At 41.9% G+C, this 19,397-nt stretch overlaps 1 protein-coding gene across 1 annotated transcript in view; it reads right to left on the bottom strand.

Moving 5' to 3' along the window:
- Positions 1-19,397, bottom strand: part of SHANK3 (SH3 and multiple ankyrin repeat domains 3) — a 617,492-nt gene that overhangs the window by 549,309 nt on the left and 48,786 nt on the right. Inside the window, 1 exon segment of the mRNA XM_075345440.1 lies at positions 1,827-1,866. Within this exon segment, the coding sequence (XP_075201555.1) occupies positions 1,827-1,866 (40 nt within the window).

The raw sequence follows: 19,397 nt of genomic DNA, 5'->3' as shown, positions 1-19,397 counted from the left end.
AAGTGCTTATTACCAACATAGTGTCCAATGTGAATCAGCTCTAAACACAAGATGGGTGATACAACATCATCCTGAAGGGATGCCCCATCTTTCCATACAATGGCATTCAAAAGTATTGGGGATTCATTCTATCCTGGCAATATGATAGGTCATAAAACACCAACCTGAAGGGACACCTCTTCTTCCCAAAAAATAGCATTCAAAAAGATTGGGGATTAAATGTCATCCTGCCAACAAGCTAGATGATACAACATCATCCTGAAGGGACACCCCATCTTCCCATACAATGACATTCCAAAAGATTGGGGATTAATGTCATCCTGGCAACAATATAGGGGATATATCATGATCCTGAAGGGACACCCCATCTTCCCATAAAGTAGCATTCCAAAAAATTGGGGATTAATGTCATCCTGGCAACAAGATAGGTGATATATCATGATCCTGAAGGGACACCCCATCTTCCCGTAAAGTGGCATTCAGAAAGATTGGGGATTAATGTCATCCTGGCAACAAGATAGATGATACAACACCATCCTGAAGGGACGTCCCATCTTTTCATACAATGGCATTCAAAAAGTTGGGGATTAATGTTAACCTGTCAACAAGATAGATGATACAGCACCATCCTGAAGGGACACCCCATCTTCCCAAACAATGGCATTCAAAAGGATTGGGGATTAATTTTATCCTGGCAATATGTTAGGTGATAAAACACCATCCTGAAGGGACACCCGATCTTCCCAAAATATAGCATTCAAAAAGACTGGGGATTAATGTTATCCTGTCAACAAGATAGTTGATACAACACCATCCTGAAGGGACGCCCCATCTTCTCATAGAATGGCAGTCAAAAAGATTGGGGATTAATGTTATCTTGGCAATGAGCCACATCATTCACAAATCCTAATACTCCTTTTAATAACTAAATTAAAGCACAAGAATGACAATACGTTTATTGAATACTGCTGTCTCCTCTTTTAGCTTCTAGCTAGCAAATATTTCCCTTAGTGAGTCCTAATAACGAACATTTTTTATTCATGTAAAATGCAATGGGTACATGGGTCTTCCTCTCTTTTATTAGTATAAGATTTAGTTTTCTAAGTCATTTCATACATTGCAAACATCAGTTTAATGTAACATCTCTTTTCATTTATTACATTTAGCTGTCTTGTACATATTTTCTAGGGGAGCGGAGCTATTTTACCAATTAGTAGATACTGGATGAAAAATAATCACAAGGCACTATTACAAGCAATTTTTATCCTTTTTATTCAGGTACTGGATTTCTTCAGAGAAATACTCAGCCAAAGGCATGTTTTTACAGCTGCTCAGGATTGAACAACACATACTTGGTCCCGCTGGAAACCAACAGTTGCAGAATAACAGGTAGTTATAATGACCTGTGGTTACATGCTGCACAGTCACTGACTTAGACAATACAGCCTAGACTTAAAGTGAAATTCTAGTTTCATTAAAAATAAAATCTAAAAACAGGAACGCTCATGGTTTGTTCTGAACTGTGTGATTTTCAAAAGTCTGGCACTGCATCCTCCTTTCGGTTTAGCTATCTGTAGCCACTTGATAAACAACCCCTAATGAATTGAATAACAGTAGGAAGCAGCACGGGTATTTAAAAAAGTACAGAGCAGTCGTGATCAAGCTATTTTATACGGGTATACTGGCAAATTCTGTTTTCTGTCATTTTGAAGAAAATTTTGCATACATTTTAATTATACTATAATACTATATACTAGAAATGAGAAAATGACATCATCACAACAAAAGAATGGCTTTTAATTTACTAATTATTTTAATAACTTTACCTCTTTAAGATTCTGCTCAAATATCTCTGGACTTTGGCGCCTGGAAACATAAAACAAAAAAATAATTAATGCATGACAACCAAGAATACATTGTACTGGTAATACAAAATGAAATGTTTAGACATATTTCCTTCCAGTTAAAGCATTTGTCCAACTTTAAAAAATAATTAATGGAAGCAATCAAAATACAATGATGTATATTCACCCGCTCTAACTGCGGGTGCTCTGGTGGCCTGACATTGTGTCTTTCAGTTACCTGCCCACTAAAGGCCGCTTTACACGCAACGACGTATCTAATGATATGTCGTCGGGGTCACGCACATCCGGCATCGTTAGCGACATTATTGCATGTGACACCTACGAGCGACCACTAACGATCACAAATACTCACCAAATCGTGGATTGTTGACACGTCGTTCATTTTCATAATATCGTTGCTCGTGCTGGATGCAGGTTGTTCGTCGTTCCTGAGGCAGCACACATCGGTACGTGTGACACCCCGAGAATGACGAACAACAACGTACCTGCGTCCTCCGGCAACGAGGTGGGTGTGACGTGAATGCAGCTGCTCTCCGCCCCTCCACTTGTATTGGTGGCTCGCTGAGTGATGTCGCTGTGACGCCAAATGAACCGCCCCCTTAAAAAAGAGGTTGTTCGGCTGCCACAGCGACGTCGTTAGGAAGGTAAGTATGTGTGACACGTACCGGCGATATTGTTCGCCACGGGCAGCGATTTTGCACGTGACGCACAAACGACGGGGGCGGGTGCTTTCGCTAGCGACATCGCTAGCGATGCCGCTGCGTGTAAAGCAGCCTTTAGGCTTGCGATTGACTGGAAAGGTGCTTCAATGGATATGTCTTTCATGACATGCCTCTCCAATTACCCACCAGCTGCAGACAATCATACACCTCAGTGGTTAGGTGACCAGAGAAAGAAACATGATCACTTTCTATCCTGCTGTTGAGAACAAGTGCAGACCGTATTGGACAACTGGATTTGAGTGGCTGAGCATACATACTTTAGGCTCTATCCATTCCTTGCATCTGTATATATATATATTTTTTAACTTTTCAATATTGCACTAATTCCCTCAATTACAGCCAGTTAAATTATTTCAGAATGTCAACAGAGGCCTATGTCTGTCACAGCAGCAAAAAAAAGTAAGGTCATTGACTGATCATATGTAAATTATGCAATTGTTAGGTGATTGATAGATTAGTCCTCTTATACATCCCATCCTTTGGCTTTTCCATAATTATACTGGCCTGAAAAATCATATTATCAAGTCATTTTTCAACACAGTAAATACTAAAAACAAACCCAAAAATCAATAGATAATTTGCCATTTTTCCACCATTACACTGTACATGAATTTTTTTTTTTACAATTTCTAGTATATTATACCCTAAAATGACACAATTGATTTAATTGTATGTCTGCACGCTGCGTTCTTGACTTGACATAAAAATGCACCTCTGGCAGACTTTTACAAGTGTAAACACTGCGTTTGACAAAAAAATGCATCCAAAATGCATGCATTTTTGACAGTACAGTCCCACGGCGATTCAGCTCTGCTACGTCACTGTTCTGTCACAGCAGCGACATAGAGCATGACTGGCTGTTAACAGCAGACACACAGTCGCACGATGAGAATGAACTCTGGTGAACCTCTTACGTAACTGCCACGACACAGGCAGTAGTGCGGGGCCCGCAGCTGTGATGTCAAGGTTCACCCGAGTTCATTCTCATCGCAAGGCTCAGTTTCTGTGTCGCGGCCTGATTTGCGGTCACAGGTGAAGGACTCACCTGTGACCACAAATCACCTGAGTGAGGGCACTGATGATTGCGCGGCTCACTTCAGTCACTCGGGTGATTTGCTGTCACAGGTGGAGTACTCCAGCTGTTGCTGCGGGTAACCTGAGTGACGTCACGGCTGATAGCACGACTCACTTCAGTTGCTGCGTGGAGCTCATAGTGAGCGATCGTGCTCTATGGCTGCTCGCTGTGAGTGTCAGATGTAGAAATGCTGGAAGCGTCGTTGGACCTTGTGTGGATTACGTCGGACCTGGAGGGTTGTGTTGGGGTTAATAAGGTGGTGAAAGAGGGTATTTTTTAGTTTTTTATGTCAAAGGATTTTTCGGTTTTTGTATTTATTTACTTTAATTTCCAGTTTAGTGATGGGATGCCTGCCATCACTAAGCTAGGATTTAGTGGCAGCTATGAGCTACCATTAACTCCTTTATTACGCCAATTTCCACCACATCAGGACATTAGGGATAAGCCAGTTAAAGTCCCGGGACTCGCATCTAACGGATGCAGCAATTCCGGGCAGCTGCTGGCTGATATTTTTAGCCTTGGGGGCTCCCACTAATGTGGTCTCCCTAGTCTGAGAATACCAGCTCTCAGCTGTGTGGCTTAATCTTGGCTGAGTATCAAAATTGGGGGGGACTGCACACCGTTTTTTTTAATTATTTATTTATTATACTGCACAGTATAGACCCGCTCACTGGCGGCTTTGATTGGATGTAATGAGACAGCTGTCACTCAGCGTGGGAGCACATCTGACTGCAACCAATCATAGGCGCCGGTGGGCGGGGGAAGCAGTGAATATGAGATGAGCCTAATTAGCGGCCGGCACTTTCAGAAGCAGGAGAGGCTGCGGGAGCTGTGTAACAGCCGTGCCGGTGATCGTGAGTATGAAGGAGAGAGTGGGAATTGGAGAGACTTAGAGAGAGACCGACAGATAGAGAGAGAAACCGAGACCAAAAGAGAGAAAGACCGAGATTGACAGAGAGAGACCAAGACTGACAGAGAGAGAGAGTCCGAGACCATCAGAGAGAGACCTGCATTTTTGTTGACAAGAACGGATCTAAAATGCAACCAAAATGCAGTGCAAACGCGCAGCTAAACATTTTGGTTGCGTTTTGACACACCTCACTCATTTCAGTGGGTGGAAAATGTTCAAAAAACGCAATGAAGAAGTGACATGCTGCTTTTTTAAGCAACGATTTTGACAAATATTTATCAAGCAAAACGTTGCCTAAAAAAACCCAACGTGTGCATGGAATTTCTAATTTATCATAGACTTTGCTGGGGAAGCAAAAAGCATGCATTTTGTCATTGACAAGGTGCAGTTTAAAACGCAACCAAAACACAAGAAAAAACGCAACGTGCGCACATGAGGTATAGAACTATTTCAGATGACTACATAACTTATATTTATAATTTTTCACCAGTTTTCCCTTCTGTATGTTCCATCTCAATTATTCTGTTATCCCTGAGCTAGTGGGTGGAGACTAGCTGTTATGATGTTTCCTATACATTGAGGCATAAAGGATTCATACTCTCCTGTTACATAACCTCCGAACAAGCAGCCTGGGTAACATTATTACACCATTAGTGTAGCTGTTAATCCAGCTCTAGGCGAAATAAAACACTTATTAATATTAAGCAGCAGAATCATAAGTGCATGTCTCTTCCTGCTTTTCTTACTTTTCTCCTCACCTCTCTATATACCATCCTCCTCAAACCTATTGTTCATGTAGAGTGAACTCAGCTTCTAACATCAATCAATTACATGATTGTGAATACACAGCCATGGAATTTCCAATACCAACTTTGCAGATAAGTTACCTAATACATAGCAGAGATGGACTCAAAGTCAAGTGTTCCCACGTTCCTCAGTACTTTACCTGAGGAGTAAAAAGGTATCACGGAAGTCTGGGTGACCTCCTCAACAATTACCCAGGCTTAAGCATTATGCGATGGCTTGAGTGCGTATCAGAAAGTCCTTCAGAAAATGCCCATTGCAACCAAAGTTCCAAGCTCAAGATTGTGCTGATGTCTCTACTGAATGGTCTGAGAGCTGGCAGCTCTGATTTAAATCAGTTTTGTCTCAGGTAAGTGGCGGGATTCCAGAAAAATAACCGAGACCCCCTGTCATACATCACGCGTGTCCTGAATCCAGCGATCCAACTGAATGGCCTGAGTCATGGCCTTTCCCAAAGGAACAGAGTGGAATATGCAGAGCCACAGTGAAACTGACACCTGAGAGCTGCATCATTCCACAGAACCTCTGTGGACAACTGCCATAACAGTACTATAGTCCTCAGTGGTGTGGCCCCTATGTGTCATATGCATGATCTTTGCCTGTGTGACTTGGACTTGTTGGGTTCGTCATAGATTAACTCTAAGGCATCAATAAAGGCTTCAACTGATGACCATTATGGGGCTTGAGGTTACAAAAAACGGTCCAAGTCTGAGGACTGTCTCACAGTAGGGACATGATTATTCCTATTCACTGGGACTCATGCCCTGATGACCAAAGTCACAGGATAAAAAATAGCTCAAAGCTCTCCCTAAACACCCTAAACTGGTCTTTCTGCCATTAAAATCTGTAAGGGAGGGCCATTAGTGGTTTAAGCGAGACCAACTGCATATCAGAAGATACCAGCTTCAAAGCTACTGCTGGCAGCAGAGGGCTCTTGGAAGCAGCCATCGTGCTAAAAAACTTACTCTGCAACTGGAACTACAATGTTTCTAGTCTCTGGTGCTCCCAGGCTAGATCCTGAATCACCTGGGTCAGCTTTGTTACCTGATCGCACAGTGTTTGAATAGGATCCATACTGGTGGGAAGGAAAAAAATATTGGAACAATTGTAATGTGATGGTGACTACTCATGGGCTGGCCATAAAGTTGGGTAATCTAGAGGTCTGGGGTCAAATACCAAGATGGTTCATAATAAACAAAGGGCTAAGACAAAATGCATAGGTCATGGTCCGAAGTCAGAATACCAGTAAGATAGCTGATCAAAACAAAGGGGTTAGGCAAACGGATAGTCAGAAGGAAAGTCAAAAGTTGGGTAACAATATATAAACTGCTGACCGCAGGAACCAAAGGCATGCACACATGACCGAGCATAAGCTACAACTTGCAGTAATATTGAATCAGAGAGCCAGCTACACAGCCAGATAATAACTCTGAACTGGAGACACATGGAGGAAGCGTAGCACGCTTCAGCCTCTGATGGGACGGCTGAACTGTCCTTCCCAATACTGACAGTTCAGCAGTAGCACGCCCCTGCCCAAGATTGCACGACTGAACAGTCCATCACCAAACTGACAGCTCAGCATGCCTCTGCCCAATATTGGATGGCTCACTCTCTGCGTCCAAAAACACTACTAGGAGGAATTGTGACAAGAGCTAAGCCTGGTGCTGGAACAGGGCATGTATGTAAAAGCTAATAATCGTGTATTAGAAATGTATACAAAAGCAACTGATTTGCAGCCATGTATTATAGATTTCTTTTGTTATAATAATGTAATGTATTAATAGTCTAGAACCAGTCCTAGTTAAATAAGTAGGACAAGAAGTGTAATCACAGATGTGAGAATGTGCAAGGGATCTCTTAATGTCTCCAGTCACTCTAGAATGGCATTAATTGGGAAGTCATAAGCCACATGAAAGATGGGACTTGTGTTTTTCCAAAATAACTTTTGATGTTCACTTTTTCTAGCAAACTAAGGATCCAGTTTTGCAATGTTCTAATAAGGAAAAATGATACTGACAGAAAAGGACGCTACAGTATTTCTTAAATTCTATCTTAGCTATAGAAATTCCTACAAACCCTAATTCTTATTGTATTGCTAACATGTCCTTGCTTTACCTCTGTAGCTGTCTTACATTATGATCAGACATTCCTGAAATTCACCATATTACACTAATCAAACAATTTCAGATTTTAATGGTTATATACTGTACATTCTCTATTTTAAAAGCAAAACAAAATGTCCCTCAATCACTGTTTGTTTTCTAGTCATGTCTTGTCTGCCCTTCCTTTTTCTAGATTATGGTTTCACGTTTATAGGTTCCCTTGAGAATTATATGACCTAGAGACAGGTTTTTAAGACACTACTATATACTTTACTAACTGAACGGAATATCTCCAGACTCTTATTTAGGATTCTGTAAAGCCCGCTTTAAACGCTACATTATATCTTACGATGTGTCGGCGGGGTCACGTCGTAAGTGATGCACATCCGGCATCGTAAGTATGAGTGTAGCGTGTAAAACCTCCGTGCAATTGCGATTGAACAAAAATCCGTTCATCGCATGCACGTCGTTCATTCCTCAAAAATTGAACGTGCGGTTGTTCAATGTTCCCGAGGCAGCACACATCGCAGTGTGTGACACCCCGGGAACATTGAACGACAGCTTACCTCCGTCCGCGGCTCCCGCTGACAATGCGGAAGGAAGAATGTGGGCGGGATGTTTACGTCCCGCTCATCTCCGCCCCTCCGCTTCTAGTGGCCGGCTGCCGCGTGGCGTCGATGTGATGCCGAACGTCCCTCCCACTCCAGGAAGTGGACGTTCGCCGCCCACATCGAGGTCGTATGGACGGGTAAGTACGTGTGACGGGGGTTAATCGTTTGTGTGGCACATTCAACAAATTGAACGTGCCGCACATACGATGGGGGTGGTTACGATCGCATACGATATCGTATGCAAAATCGTAACATGTAAAGTAGGTTTTAGAAAGTCTGCCTTGTCCAATCAGACATTTGTCCAGGGGTCTCATATAGCCCACTCCATAACTCCAGTCTTACAATAGCATTGTGAATTAGACATCAAGGAACAGTGGGTTTATATTCATAGTAGTCTCCACTAGCTTCTAATTAGAGAATTTACTTAAAAAAGTAGCTCTTTATGATATATCCTACAAATTCCCTCTACATTGTATTGCACTATTGACAGTTCTCTACAGTAAAACTTTAGCACACATGATCCCAAATATTGCACAAAGACTCTAAAAGATGAGAACTGCAATAACGGTTGTGACTCTGGCTTACCAATTATTAGCCTTTGACAACTAGTGTAACGGTATGGAAGATTTAGCAGTTACTTCATGTGTATTACCACCTTAAAATATTAAGCATGTGCAAAATACGCAATTTCGGCCACCAAGTTTTTGTAGTACAGATTTCCAATTTTAACTATTGAGTGACAGCTGCAGTCCACAAGTGTAGTAAGTACCAAACTTGTAGACTGCAGATGAAGCTCAATTGATTCATTGTAAAGATGTACGTTAGTGAGCAGTACTTATTCTCCCATCATTACAGTACCTCTAATGTGCCGCTAATAATATAATCAGGTAATGCAAAATCTGCAAGTCTTTCATAGAATTTAGTAGCAGAACCACTCTTTCTGCAAGAAAGCATAGTGCCCCCACAAGCTCTATAGTCTAATACACAATCTTATGCTGGTTAGAAAAGCAATTAAAAACAAATGTGTTGAATTCAAAATGTAAGAATTTTATTTGCTCATAAAAATATTGTATCTATCTTTAGCTCAACTTTGTATCTATTTCTGACATAAATTGGCAGAACTTGCTAAATGTCTTTTTTTTTCATTTAAATACATCAGAATATAAAATAGATGTCACTTTCCGTACTTGTTGCCAGCTTTCCGTGAAAGTTTTTTATTATTATTTTTAATATGATACAGTTGGGTCTGGATTACATAAAAGTATTTATTATTATTATTTCAGTGCTGGCCAAAAGTATTGGCACCCCTGCAATTTTGTCAGATAATACTCAGTTTCTTCTTGAAAATGATTGCAATCACAAATTCTTTGGTATTATTATCTTCATTTAATTTGTCTTCAACTAAAGAAAAAAAACAAATTTGTCATAAAGCCAAATTGGATATAATTCCACACCAAACATAAAAAGGGGTGGACAAAAGTATTGGCACTGTTTGAAAAATCATGTGATGTTTCTCTAATTTGTGTAATTAACAGCACCTGTAACTTACCTGTGGCACCTAACAGGTGTTGGCAATAACTAAATCACACTTGCAGCCAGTTGACATGGATTAAAGTTGACTCAACCTCTGTCCTGTGTCCTTGTGTGTACCACATTGAGCATGGAGAAAAGAAAGAAGACCAAAGAACTGTCTGAGGACTTGAGAATCCAAATTGTGAGGGAGCATGAGCAATCTCAAGGCTACATGAGATCGCTCCATTTGCTGTTTCGTTATGAGAACTACAAAATGCAACCAATGCAGGGAATAGATCCATTACATCACAGATTCAAATGACGCCAAATAGACCCCATTGATTATAATTGTGTTTTTTTTGGGTGGCCAGCATTTTAACTAAAAAATAAAGCAGCGTGCTGAGCTTTTTATTCCTGTGAAAGAACAATCCTAACGGAAGCTGAAGCACAAATGTGCATCTAACCCTAGTAGCTATCAGGCCTTTTGGTTTGAAACTGGAATCAGTAAAGGAGCTGTCCAGCATCTCTGCTCAGTGAGAAGAAATTCCATCTGGGACATAAGAATGGCTATGATAAAAATCTACTGCTGAAACACAAAATACTCAATTAGACTTAGTTTAAAAGGGTTAACTATATTATTGAAAGCACTGCTTCAGCATTTTTTTTTTCACCACAGGAGTGGTACCATTAATGTAAGTTTCTTAAAGGGAACCTGTCACAAGATTTGGTGACTATAAGCTGCGGCCAGCACCAGTAGGCTCTTATATACAGCAAAATAACATGCTGTATATAAGACTCCAGGCTGCTGTGTAGAACATAAAAGTCACTTTATAATACTTACCTAACGGTCGGAGCGGTGTAGATGGGTCAGATGGGTGTCTCCATTGTCCGCGTGCGGCGACTCCTCTTTCGGCCATCATTGTCCTCCTTCTTCTGAAGCCTTGGTGCATGATGCGTGCTTCATCATGCTCACAGGCGGGCATTGAGATCCTGCGCAGGCGCACTTTGCCCTGAGCAGGGCAGATCAAAGTATTGTAGTGTGCATGACTGGGACCTCAAAGCCTGCCTGTGTGCATGACGTAGCACGCATCATGCACTCAGGCTTCAGAAGGAGGACAAAGATGGCTGAAAGAGGAGGCGCTGGCACCCAGAGAACGAAGACACCCATCTTACCCATCTGCACCGTACCGATCATTTAGGTAAGTATTATAAAGTGATTTTTATGTTCTACACAGCAGCCTGGGCTCTTATATACAGCATGTTAGAATGCTGTACATCAGAGCCTACTGGTGGTTGCTGCAGCTTATAGTCACCAAATCTGGTGACAGGTTCCGTTTAATATACTTACCAGCAGCCGTCTTCTGCAGTTTATGATTTGCTAGATTGTCCCATTGTTTGGTGGGTGAACAGGATGTCACTTCTGAAATGTAAATCTATGAGAGGCAGGATAAGGTTTTCATAGACTTACATTGGGAGCTTGTTGCCATTAGCTCTGACTTTCGATCAGTGAAAAGATCTGGTCACAAAATAGCGGGTCAGGGCCAGAGCAACGTCAGGAGGAGCAGAATACAGCGGCTAATAAGTACGGTATATTACTAGGGGAAGGGAACTCGATACCACTCCAGTGGTGAAATGAAAAATAAAACCTGCTGCAGTGGTGCTTTAAGCTCTGTACTTGGGTCTCATTAAAAGAACATTAAAACTAGAAATAAAAAGTAGATAAACCTGGCAATTGTATAGGATTTTGTGCAAGTTGATAAAACAAAGAATTTAATAGAAAGTATGTATAGAACACACAAACATTTCCATCTGACATATTACATTTTTGTTGGTGAAAATCAGAGGTGGAACATGCAAATCTTAAAAGGGGATTTCTACTACTGTTACTGAATAATCACTTATTAATGGGTCAAGAGGATGTTAAATGAGCACTGAAGCCAATCACTATGTGCTACATTCACATTTCATCCAAGAAGAAGAAATGGTTACACCAAAATTGTACTAATGAAAATTGCAACTCCTGCCACAAAAAAGCCGAATACGGTGACAAAGATTTTGTTAAAAATTATTTTTATCGTTTCAACACAGTAAACATAAAACCATATACATTTAGTATTGCCATAATTGTTTTCACTGAGAGAATCAAGTTAAAGACAGAGCTGCTTTTTTCAGTGGCACATAATGGGTAGAAGATATTTAGCGTTGAAATGGCTGGAATGGAAAAATTGCAATTTTCACTTTGCAAAAAACAACCCACCAAAACCTGTGGGATGCAAATGCTCACTACAACTCTACATAACTGTCATGAGGGGTATAGTTTCTAAAATAGATCACTCCTAGTAGAGTAACATACAGTACTGCACAACCGTTTAGGGTATTGATGTGCTCAGGAGAAACTGCATGACATAATGAAGTGTTCTTGTTTTTATTTCTTTTGCATTGTAAAGGGGGAAAAAATAAGCTAAATCATATATGACTGGACCAAATGTAATGTTTAATTTTCACAGCCCAATGGTAAAGAAATAGCTATAGGGTAAAATACTAACTATCCCCCTAGATGATTTCCTGGTGGCTAATGGATGCAAAAATTCCGGAGTGGCTGCAGGCTACTATTTTTAAGCTGGGAGCAATAAACATGGGCCTCCCCAGCCTGAGAACACCAGCTCCCAGCTGTCTGCTTTATCTTGGCTGGGTATCAAAATTAGGCGGGACCGAACACTATTTAAAAAAAACTATTTATCTAAATACATTTTAAAAAAGCTGCATGGGGTCCTTTGTATTTTGATATGATGCCAAGATAAGGCGCACAGCAGTGGCTGCAGCCTGTAGCCGTCTGCTTTATCTGTGCTGGGTATTAATATACGTGGGACCTTACGTCATTTTTTTCCCCAATTCTTTTGGTTGTTTTGACAGCCAGAGGTCAGCTGATGACTCCCATGTCTGTCATGATGAACTTCCTGTAAATGCTGGCTGCAAACCTACGTTCATAGGAAGATAGCATTTCTGCTGTACAGATCAGTGCTAATGCACTACTCTGCTCAGCACAAGTGATCAGATGATACAATAAATACAATAAAAAAGGAGAAATAAAAGTTTAAAAAAAATATGAAAAAAGTAAACACACAAGTTCAAATCACCCCTTTTTTGCCCCATTAAAAATAAAACAATAAAAAAGTACACATATTTGATATTGCTAAGTTCAGAAATGTCTGATCTATCAAACATAAATTAATATGATCAGTACACAGCATAAAGGAAAAAAATTCAAAACGCCTGAATCAACTTTTTTTGGTCGCCGCAACAATACAAAACATCACATCTACACAAAAATGTTATTAGTTAAAATATCAGCTCAGAGCGCAAAAAATAAACTTTCACAAATGTTACGAGACTCAAAAAATAGCGACAAGAGCAAATGTTTTTCTTTTCTTTTTTACAAATTTCTCTTTTATTTCACCAATTAAATAAAAGGAAAGCTATACATGTTTGGTATCTACATACTCAGGCTATGTGCGCACGTGAGCGTAATTCATGCAGTTACGCTGCGCTTTGTAGCGCAGCGTAACTGCATGCGTCCTGCGTCCCCTGCATAATCTATGGAGATTGTGCAGGGGCCGTGCGCACGTGGCGTCTTTGAGCGCAGCACTTCGGCTGCTGCCCGAAGCGCTGCGTTCAAGAAGTGACATGTCACTTCTTCCGTGCGCTTTGCCGGCAGCTCCTGCTCTGTCTATGGCAGGAGCTGCAGGCAGAGCGCATGGAATCGGCTTTTTTTTTTTTTTTTTCTACGGACATTTTCTGCAGCGATTTGAAGCGCACATGTGCTCTTCAGATCGCTGCAGAAATTTCTGCAGGGCTAGTACGCAACGTGCGCACATAGCCTCATTCCAAAGACATACAGATAGGGACTCTAGATTGTGAGCCCCAATGGGGACAGTGTTGCCAATGTATGTAAAGTGCTATGGAATTAATAGCGCTATATAAATGAATAAAATTATTATTATTATTATAGTGACCTAAAAAATCATACTGCCAGGTCAGCTTTACCATATAGTAAACATGGTACATAAAAAAATAAACAATTACGGAATTGCACTTTGTTTTGCAAATTTCATCACAATTGGAATTTTGTACTCATTTACTAGTATACTGTATGGTATAATTAATGGTTTAATTCAAAAGTACAACTCATGCCGCATTAAAAACAAGCCCTCATTCCACTATGTTGATGTAAAAATATAAGTTATGGCTGTTGGAAGAAGGGGAAGAAAAAACAAAGATGAAAAATGGAAAATTGCTAGGTGGTGAAGGGGTTAAACAACAAAATTACAGATGAAATGGAAGCACCTGCGCTTAGATGTAGTGTGCAAAAGGTAAGAGAAAGAGTATCAGGAGTCAAAAGGCTAAGTAGCCACACTGAGTACCCTCATAAATACAGTATATACAGAGGTGTGAGTAAAGAAACATCAATAACAAGTATGGTATAGATGAACTCTAGCACGGTGGCTCAGTGGTTAGCACTGCAGTCTTGCAGCGCTGGGGTCCTGGGTTCTAGTCTCACTCAGGACAACATCTGCAAGGAGTTTGTATGTTCTCTCCGTGTTTGCGTGGGTTTCCTCCAGGTTCTCCGGTTTCCTCCCACACACCAAAAAACATACTGATAGGGAATTTAGATTGTGAGCACCAATGGGGACAGTGTTGCCAATGTATGTAAAGCGCTATGGAATTAATAGCGCTATATAAGTGAATAAATATTATTATTATTATAACTCTAAATGCAAAAAGTGTATGGTGATGGATACAGACATCAGAGGAATAAATTGCCATTATGAAAGGAATTCTTACATTCACTGACCCAGAGGCAAATCCAATACACATTTTGTTAATACTTTGTTTAGGCCCTAGAAGAAGCGTTAGTGAAACGGGCATTAGTTAGATTTTCTCCTTTGTGAATGAATTTATGTATTCCTAAAATCATGGCTATTTAGCCCTCTGATTTCTGGATACTGAAAGTAATTATTCCTGTTTATTAAAAGTTAATTTCTGGCTTCAGGCTGTTATAGAGAATCAAACCACGCTGTTCTCACTTTCCCTGGGTCCTCCGGCAAGTTTTGTATCTGGCATTGGCTGTGGCGCTGACATCATTTCGACAGCATAGTTTTAATGCAGAAAGAGTTGTTAGGCCCATGGCATTGGCTGCAGAACTGACGTCACATTGACAGCCAATCAGTGACCTCAGCGGCAATGAATGGGGCGTTTGGTATACATGGGAATAGCCCACTTAGAGCTGAGCTCACTGATTGGCTGTCAAAGTGACGTCAATGCTGCAGCCAATGTTATGAACCTAACAAGTGTGTCTGCATGAAAACCTAGTTGTACAAAGAAAACCTGAAGGACGTGTTTTCCACATTATAACATATATTTGTTTGCTCTTAAAGATGGAGAAAAAGAGGGCAGTTACTGTCTATATGAATATTTCCTTTAGTAAATGCAGTAATAATTATAAAATGTATTACGTGTATATTCAAATTACTCAGTAATAATTGAAGGCCATTTAGATTGACACATATGCCATAATAAGTGCCATCAGGAACTAATACTTTTTCACAGCACTGTAATTAGATACTTTTTTTCACAATGGCTCCAATAATATTCAGGAAACATGAAAAGAAAAACTACTACAATTATTTAGCAATGATCTAGGTTAAAATGCATTATTATAATCACAGAACACCAAACTTACTACACATCACAATAGCCATTTGATCAATGTCGGGGAAGTGGCTGGCTAATCATTCGCTCTGCAATGTCACGGTCTAAAAAAAAATAATTACCGTACATGGCACCCTGTGAAATTTACAGCAGCTTTCTACTGTGGCTCACAGAGGGAGATACCAAGGCACGTAACCTGTATTACATCTGAATGCCCTGATACGTTATGTGAGAAACAGCGGCCTAAAGCAAAAGGAGACAACATGTTTCAGTAGAGGGCAATATTTGGCCTGTGCCAAAAGTTTGTTATTTTTTTGGGGGGGAGAACTTTGCATTTCCAAAAAAACAAACATTTTCCCTAATGACATCTGCATTCAAAGAAAATATCATATTATTGTATAACATTTGTGCCCAGTGAAGCACCTGGATAACAGTTGTATGCAAACTCACAGGTCTGCTTGTCTTTTCCTCCTTCACTTATTCTAAATTCTTAACCATTACTCCCTTAGCACTAAATGAAGTACATGTACATTCGTGCTGGGGTCACCATGTATAGAGGGGGCTTTGGACCTGAGCTCCCTCCACACGTTGAACATGCTGGCTATATGTCACGCTCCCCGGGTCCTCTGCTCCGCTCCCCGGCTCACCTGCCACGCTCCCCGCTCTCCAGCCTCCAGTCCCAGCGCTTCCCAGGCCCCCTGGTCCCCGCTCCCGGCGCCCGTCGGCTTCCCAGTCCATGGTCGGCTCTGCTGCGTCCTCCTCTCAGCTTCCTGTGTTGGCTTCTGGCACCCGGGCCGCGCGCATGCGCATTAGGGCGCGCGCGCGGTCACTGACCCTTTCTTAAAGGGCCAGTGTCCACGAACAGGAAATGATGCACACAGGTACAGGGTATATAGGGGGTTAATGTCCAAGGGAGCGGGGCCTGTTCTTCGTGTTTTCCCAAGCTAGGAGTCAGGTCTCCTTGTGTTCTGTGAGATACTTACCTCTCTGTCTTCTAGAGCCGATCCTGCATCGCCATCCGGTCCTGCTGTATCTCGAACCCCGAACGCTGCCCATCTGCCATCCTGACAGTCCGCACCATCTCGGTTCCCTGCGGTGACCCGTCATCTCGCTCCAACGGTTCCGGACCCCGCCTGACATCATCACGGCTTCCGAACCTGAGCTCCGTCACCCGGACCACCATCAGTGACCTCGTGGTCCCAGGGACTTCTCCATTGTCTTCCAGTGCACGGACTGTTCTGCTACCTAAAGTGCTCCGGCTACCGGACTCCTTTCCCTCATCGGGGAGTTCGGCCCAGTGGATCCACCTCCCGGGTCTGCCCGTCCATCTGGCCCTAACACTATATTACGTAGCCAACATGTGTTTCTAACAGAGCTGCGCTTTGAACACTGCTGTTAACCATTTAGATGACATTAAACGGACTAAGGCACCCTTCACACGTACGTGCCCCCGGTACGTGTTTGGCAGTTTTCTCACGTACCGGAGACACGTACACACGTAAACCTATGTATTCCTAAGGTTTTGGACACATGTAAGCATTTGCGCACGGAACGTGTGTCCATTCCGTACTTACATGTGTCTGTATGTTTCTCACGCCGACATGTCTGTTTTCTCTCCGGCATCACGGGTGTCATACGGAATGCAAACATGTCACACGTAACACACACGGACCACACGGATGTGTTCTGTGTGACAAGCACCGGAGAAAAGACATGTGTCTGTGAGAAAAAAAACACAAACTTTACTCACCTTCTCCAGCCCTCCTGTCTCTGTCGCTGCTGTCACTTGCTGCCGACCGCCGCTCATTCTGCTCATTGAATATTCACTGCACTGCGGCCTGAAGCTGAAGCAGCGGGGAGTTGGCAGGACAGGAGACCGAAGATCAGCACCACGGACAGCGACGCCAGGGACAGGTGAGTAGAAAGTTTCCGTTCTCCATGTGTTATCACGGATAACACACAGAGAACACACGTGAGCCATAAACACGGCTCACGGAGGGCAAAACGCACCTTTGACACGTCCGTGAAAAACGTGCGTTGTTTTTAACGGATGTGTGAAAGAGGCCTAAAGGTGTGTACGTGCACTGCCTTTCATTGTTCCCCTGCAACCCAATTGTGGGGCACAAAGGGCTTACTATAGTAGCCAGGGGCACAGGCTGAGCTTCATATGAGACTGTGATTTTCACTACATACTGCAGTATTGCTGTAAATAGTATGATACTCGCAGGTTCAAGTCCTCTAAAAGGACTAAAGTTAAAATATAGAAAAACATAAAAATGTAATCATTCCCCCTTTTCCCCAATTAAATAAAGAAAATAAAAATATAAATGTATTTGGTATTGCAACATTCAAATAAGGTTAAAAATATAAAATTAATCAACTAAAACAGTAAATGCCGTAAAAGGAAAAAAAAATTAGAGTGCACTGTGGTGGGCAGGATGGAGGACTAATAGAGGGTCTGTACCTCGGTATGTTATTAGGGGCTGGTTGACTGTGTATATTATAAGAAGCTGGGGGGTTTGAGCTGTGTATATTATATGGGCCTGGGGGCTTATTGCTATGTTAATTATGAGGGGCTTAGGTCTGCTACACTTTACTTTGCGAGGAGATGTGCTGCACTCTCTACTGTTAAGTTTTAGGGGTGTATTACCCTGTGTACTGTGTGTTGCGCTATATACTGGGGACATATTGCCCTCCGTACTGTGTGTTGCACTGTATACTAAGGACATATTGCCCTCTGTACTGTGTGTTGCGCTGTATACTAAGGACATATTGCCCTCTGTACTGTGTTGTGCTGTGTACTGGGGACATTTTACCCTGTGTACTGTGTGTTGCGCTGTATACTGGGGACATATTGCCCTCCGTACTGTGTGTTGCACTGTATACTAAGGACATATTGCCCTCTGTACTGTGTGTTGCACTGTATACTAAGGACATATTGCCCTCTGTACTGTGTGTTGCACTGTATACTAAGGACATATTGCCCTCTGTACTGTGTGTTGCGCTGTATACTAAGGACATATTGCCCTTTGTACTGTGTGTTGCGCTGTATACTAAGGACATATTGCCCTCTGTACTGTGTGTTGCACTGTATACTAAGGACATATTGCCCTCTGTACTGTGTGTTGCGCTGTATACTAAGGACGTATTGCCCTCTGTACTCTGTACTGTGTGTTGTGCTGTGTACTGGGGACATTTTGCCCTGTGTACTGTGTGCTGCGCTGTACACTGGGGACATTACCCTGTGTACTGTGTGTTGTGCTGCATACTTGGGACATATTGCCTTGTGTACTGTGTGCTGTGCTGTATACTGACGACATATTGCCCTGTGTACTGTGTGCTGCGCTGTGTACTGGCGACATATTGCCTTGTGTACTGTGTGCTGTGCTGTATACTGACAACATATTGCCCTGTGTACTGTGTGCTGTGCTGTATACTGGGGACATATTGCTCTGTGTACTGTGTGTTGCTGAACTGGGTGTTGCGCTGTATACATTGGGCTGCTGGTGAGTGTTAGGCCTCAGTTTTTTCTCTTTAGGTTTTTATAAGGAACTTGAAAAAATGCATGTCAAAAACACAAGTGGGTTTTTAATGCAGAATCAAAGCTTTTGGCTGTATTCACACACTGCATCTTTTACTGTGTTTTTGGTGCATTTTTAAGGTCACAAAGATGCCCCTAAATGCATGCATTTCCTTCTCCCAGAAAAGTCTATGAGATTTCTATTTTGCTGTCCACACTGGGCATCTTTTTTTGTCTGCATCTTGACTGTGTTTTTGAAGCAGCATGTCAGTTCTTTTTGCGTTTTTCCAGCGTTTTGAGCCCTTCCAGTTAATAGGTTTTAATTAAAAAATGCATTGGGCAAAATGTGGTAAAAACATTTTTTGTGCATTTATTGTGGCCAAAAACGTTGCATCTTTGTGGTTAAAAAGTTGTAAACACTGAACACTTGAACCGCTCACAACAATGGAAGTCAGCCTGATAAATTCCTCCAGATAAGTATCCTCAGTCCCAGCACGGTTTACGGCAGCCAGCTGTATATAGACAAGATGCAAGCAGAAGAAGGATCAAGCTCAGACTCCAAGGATT

Source organism: Anomaloglossus baeobatrachus, chromosome 4 (assembly GCF_048569485.1).
Source record: "Anomaloglossus baeobatrachus isolate aAnoBae1 chromosome 4, aAnoBae1.hap1, whole genome shotgun sequence".
NCBI lineage: Eukaryota > Metazoa > Chordata > Amphibia > Anura > Aromobatidae > Anomaloglossus > Anomaloglossus baeobatrachus.
The sequence above is the reverse complement of the archived record's forward strand: the minus strand, read 5'-3'. Positions and strand labels throughout refer to the sequence as shown.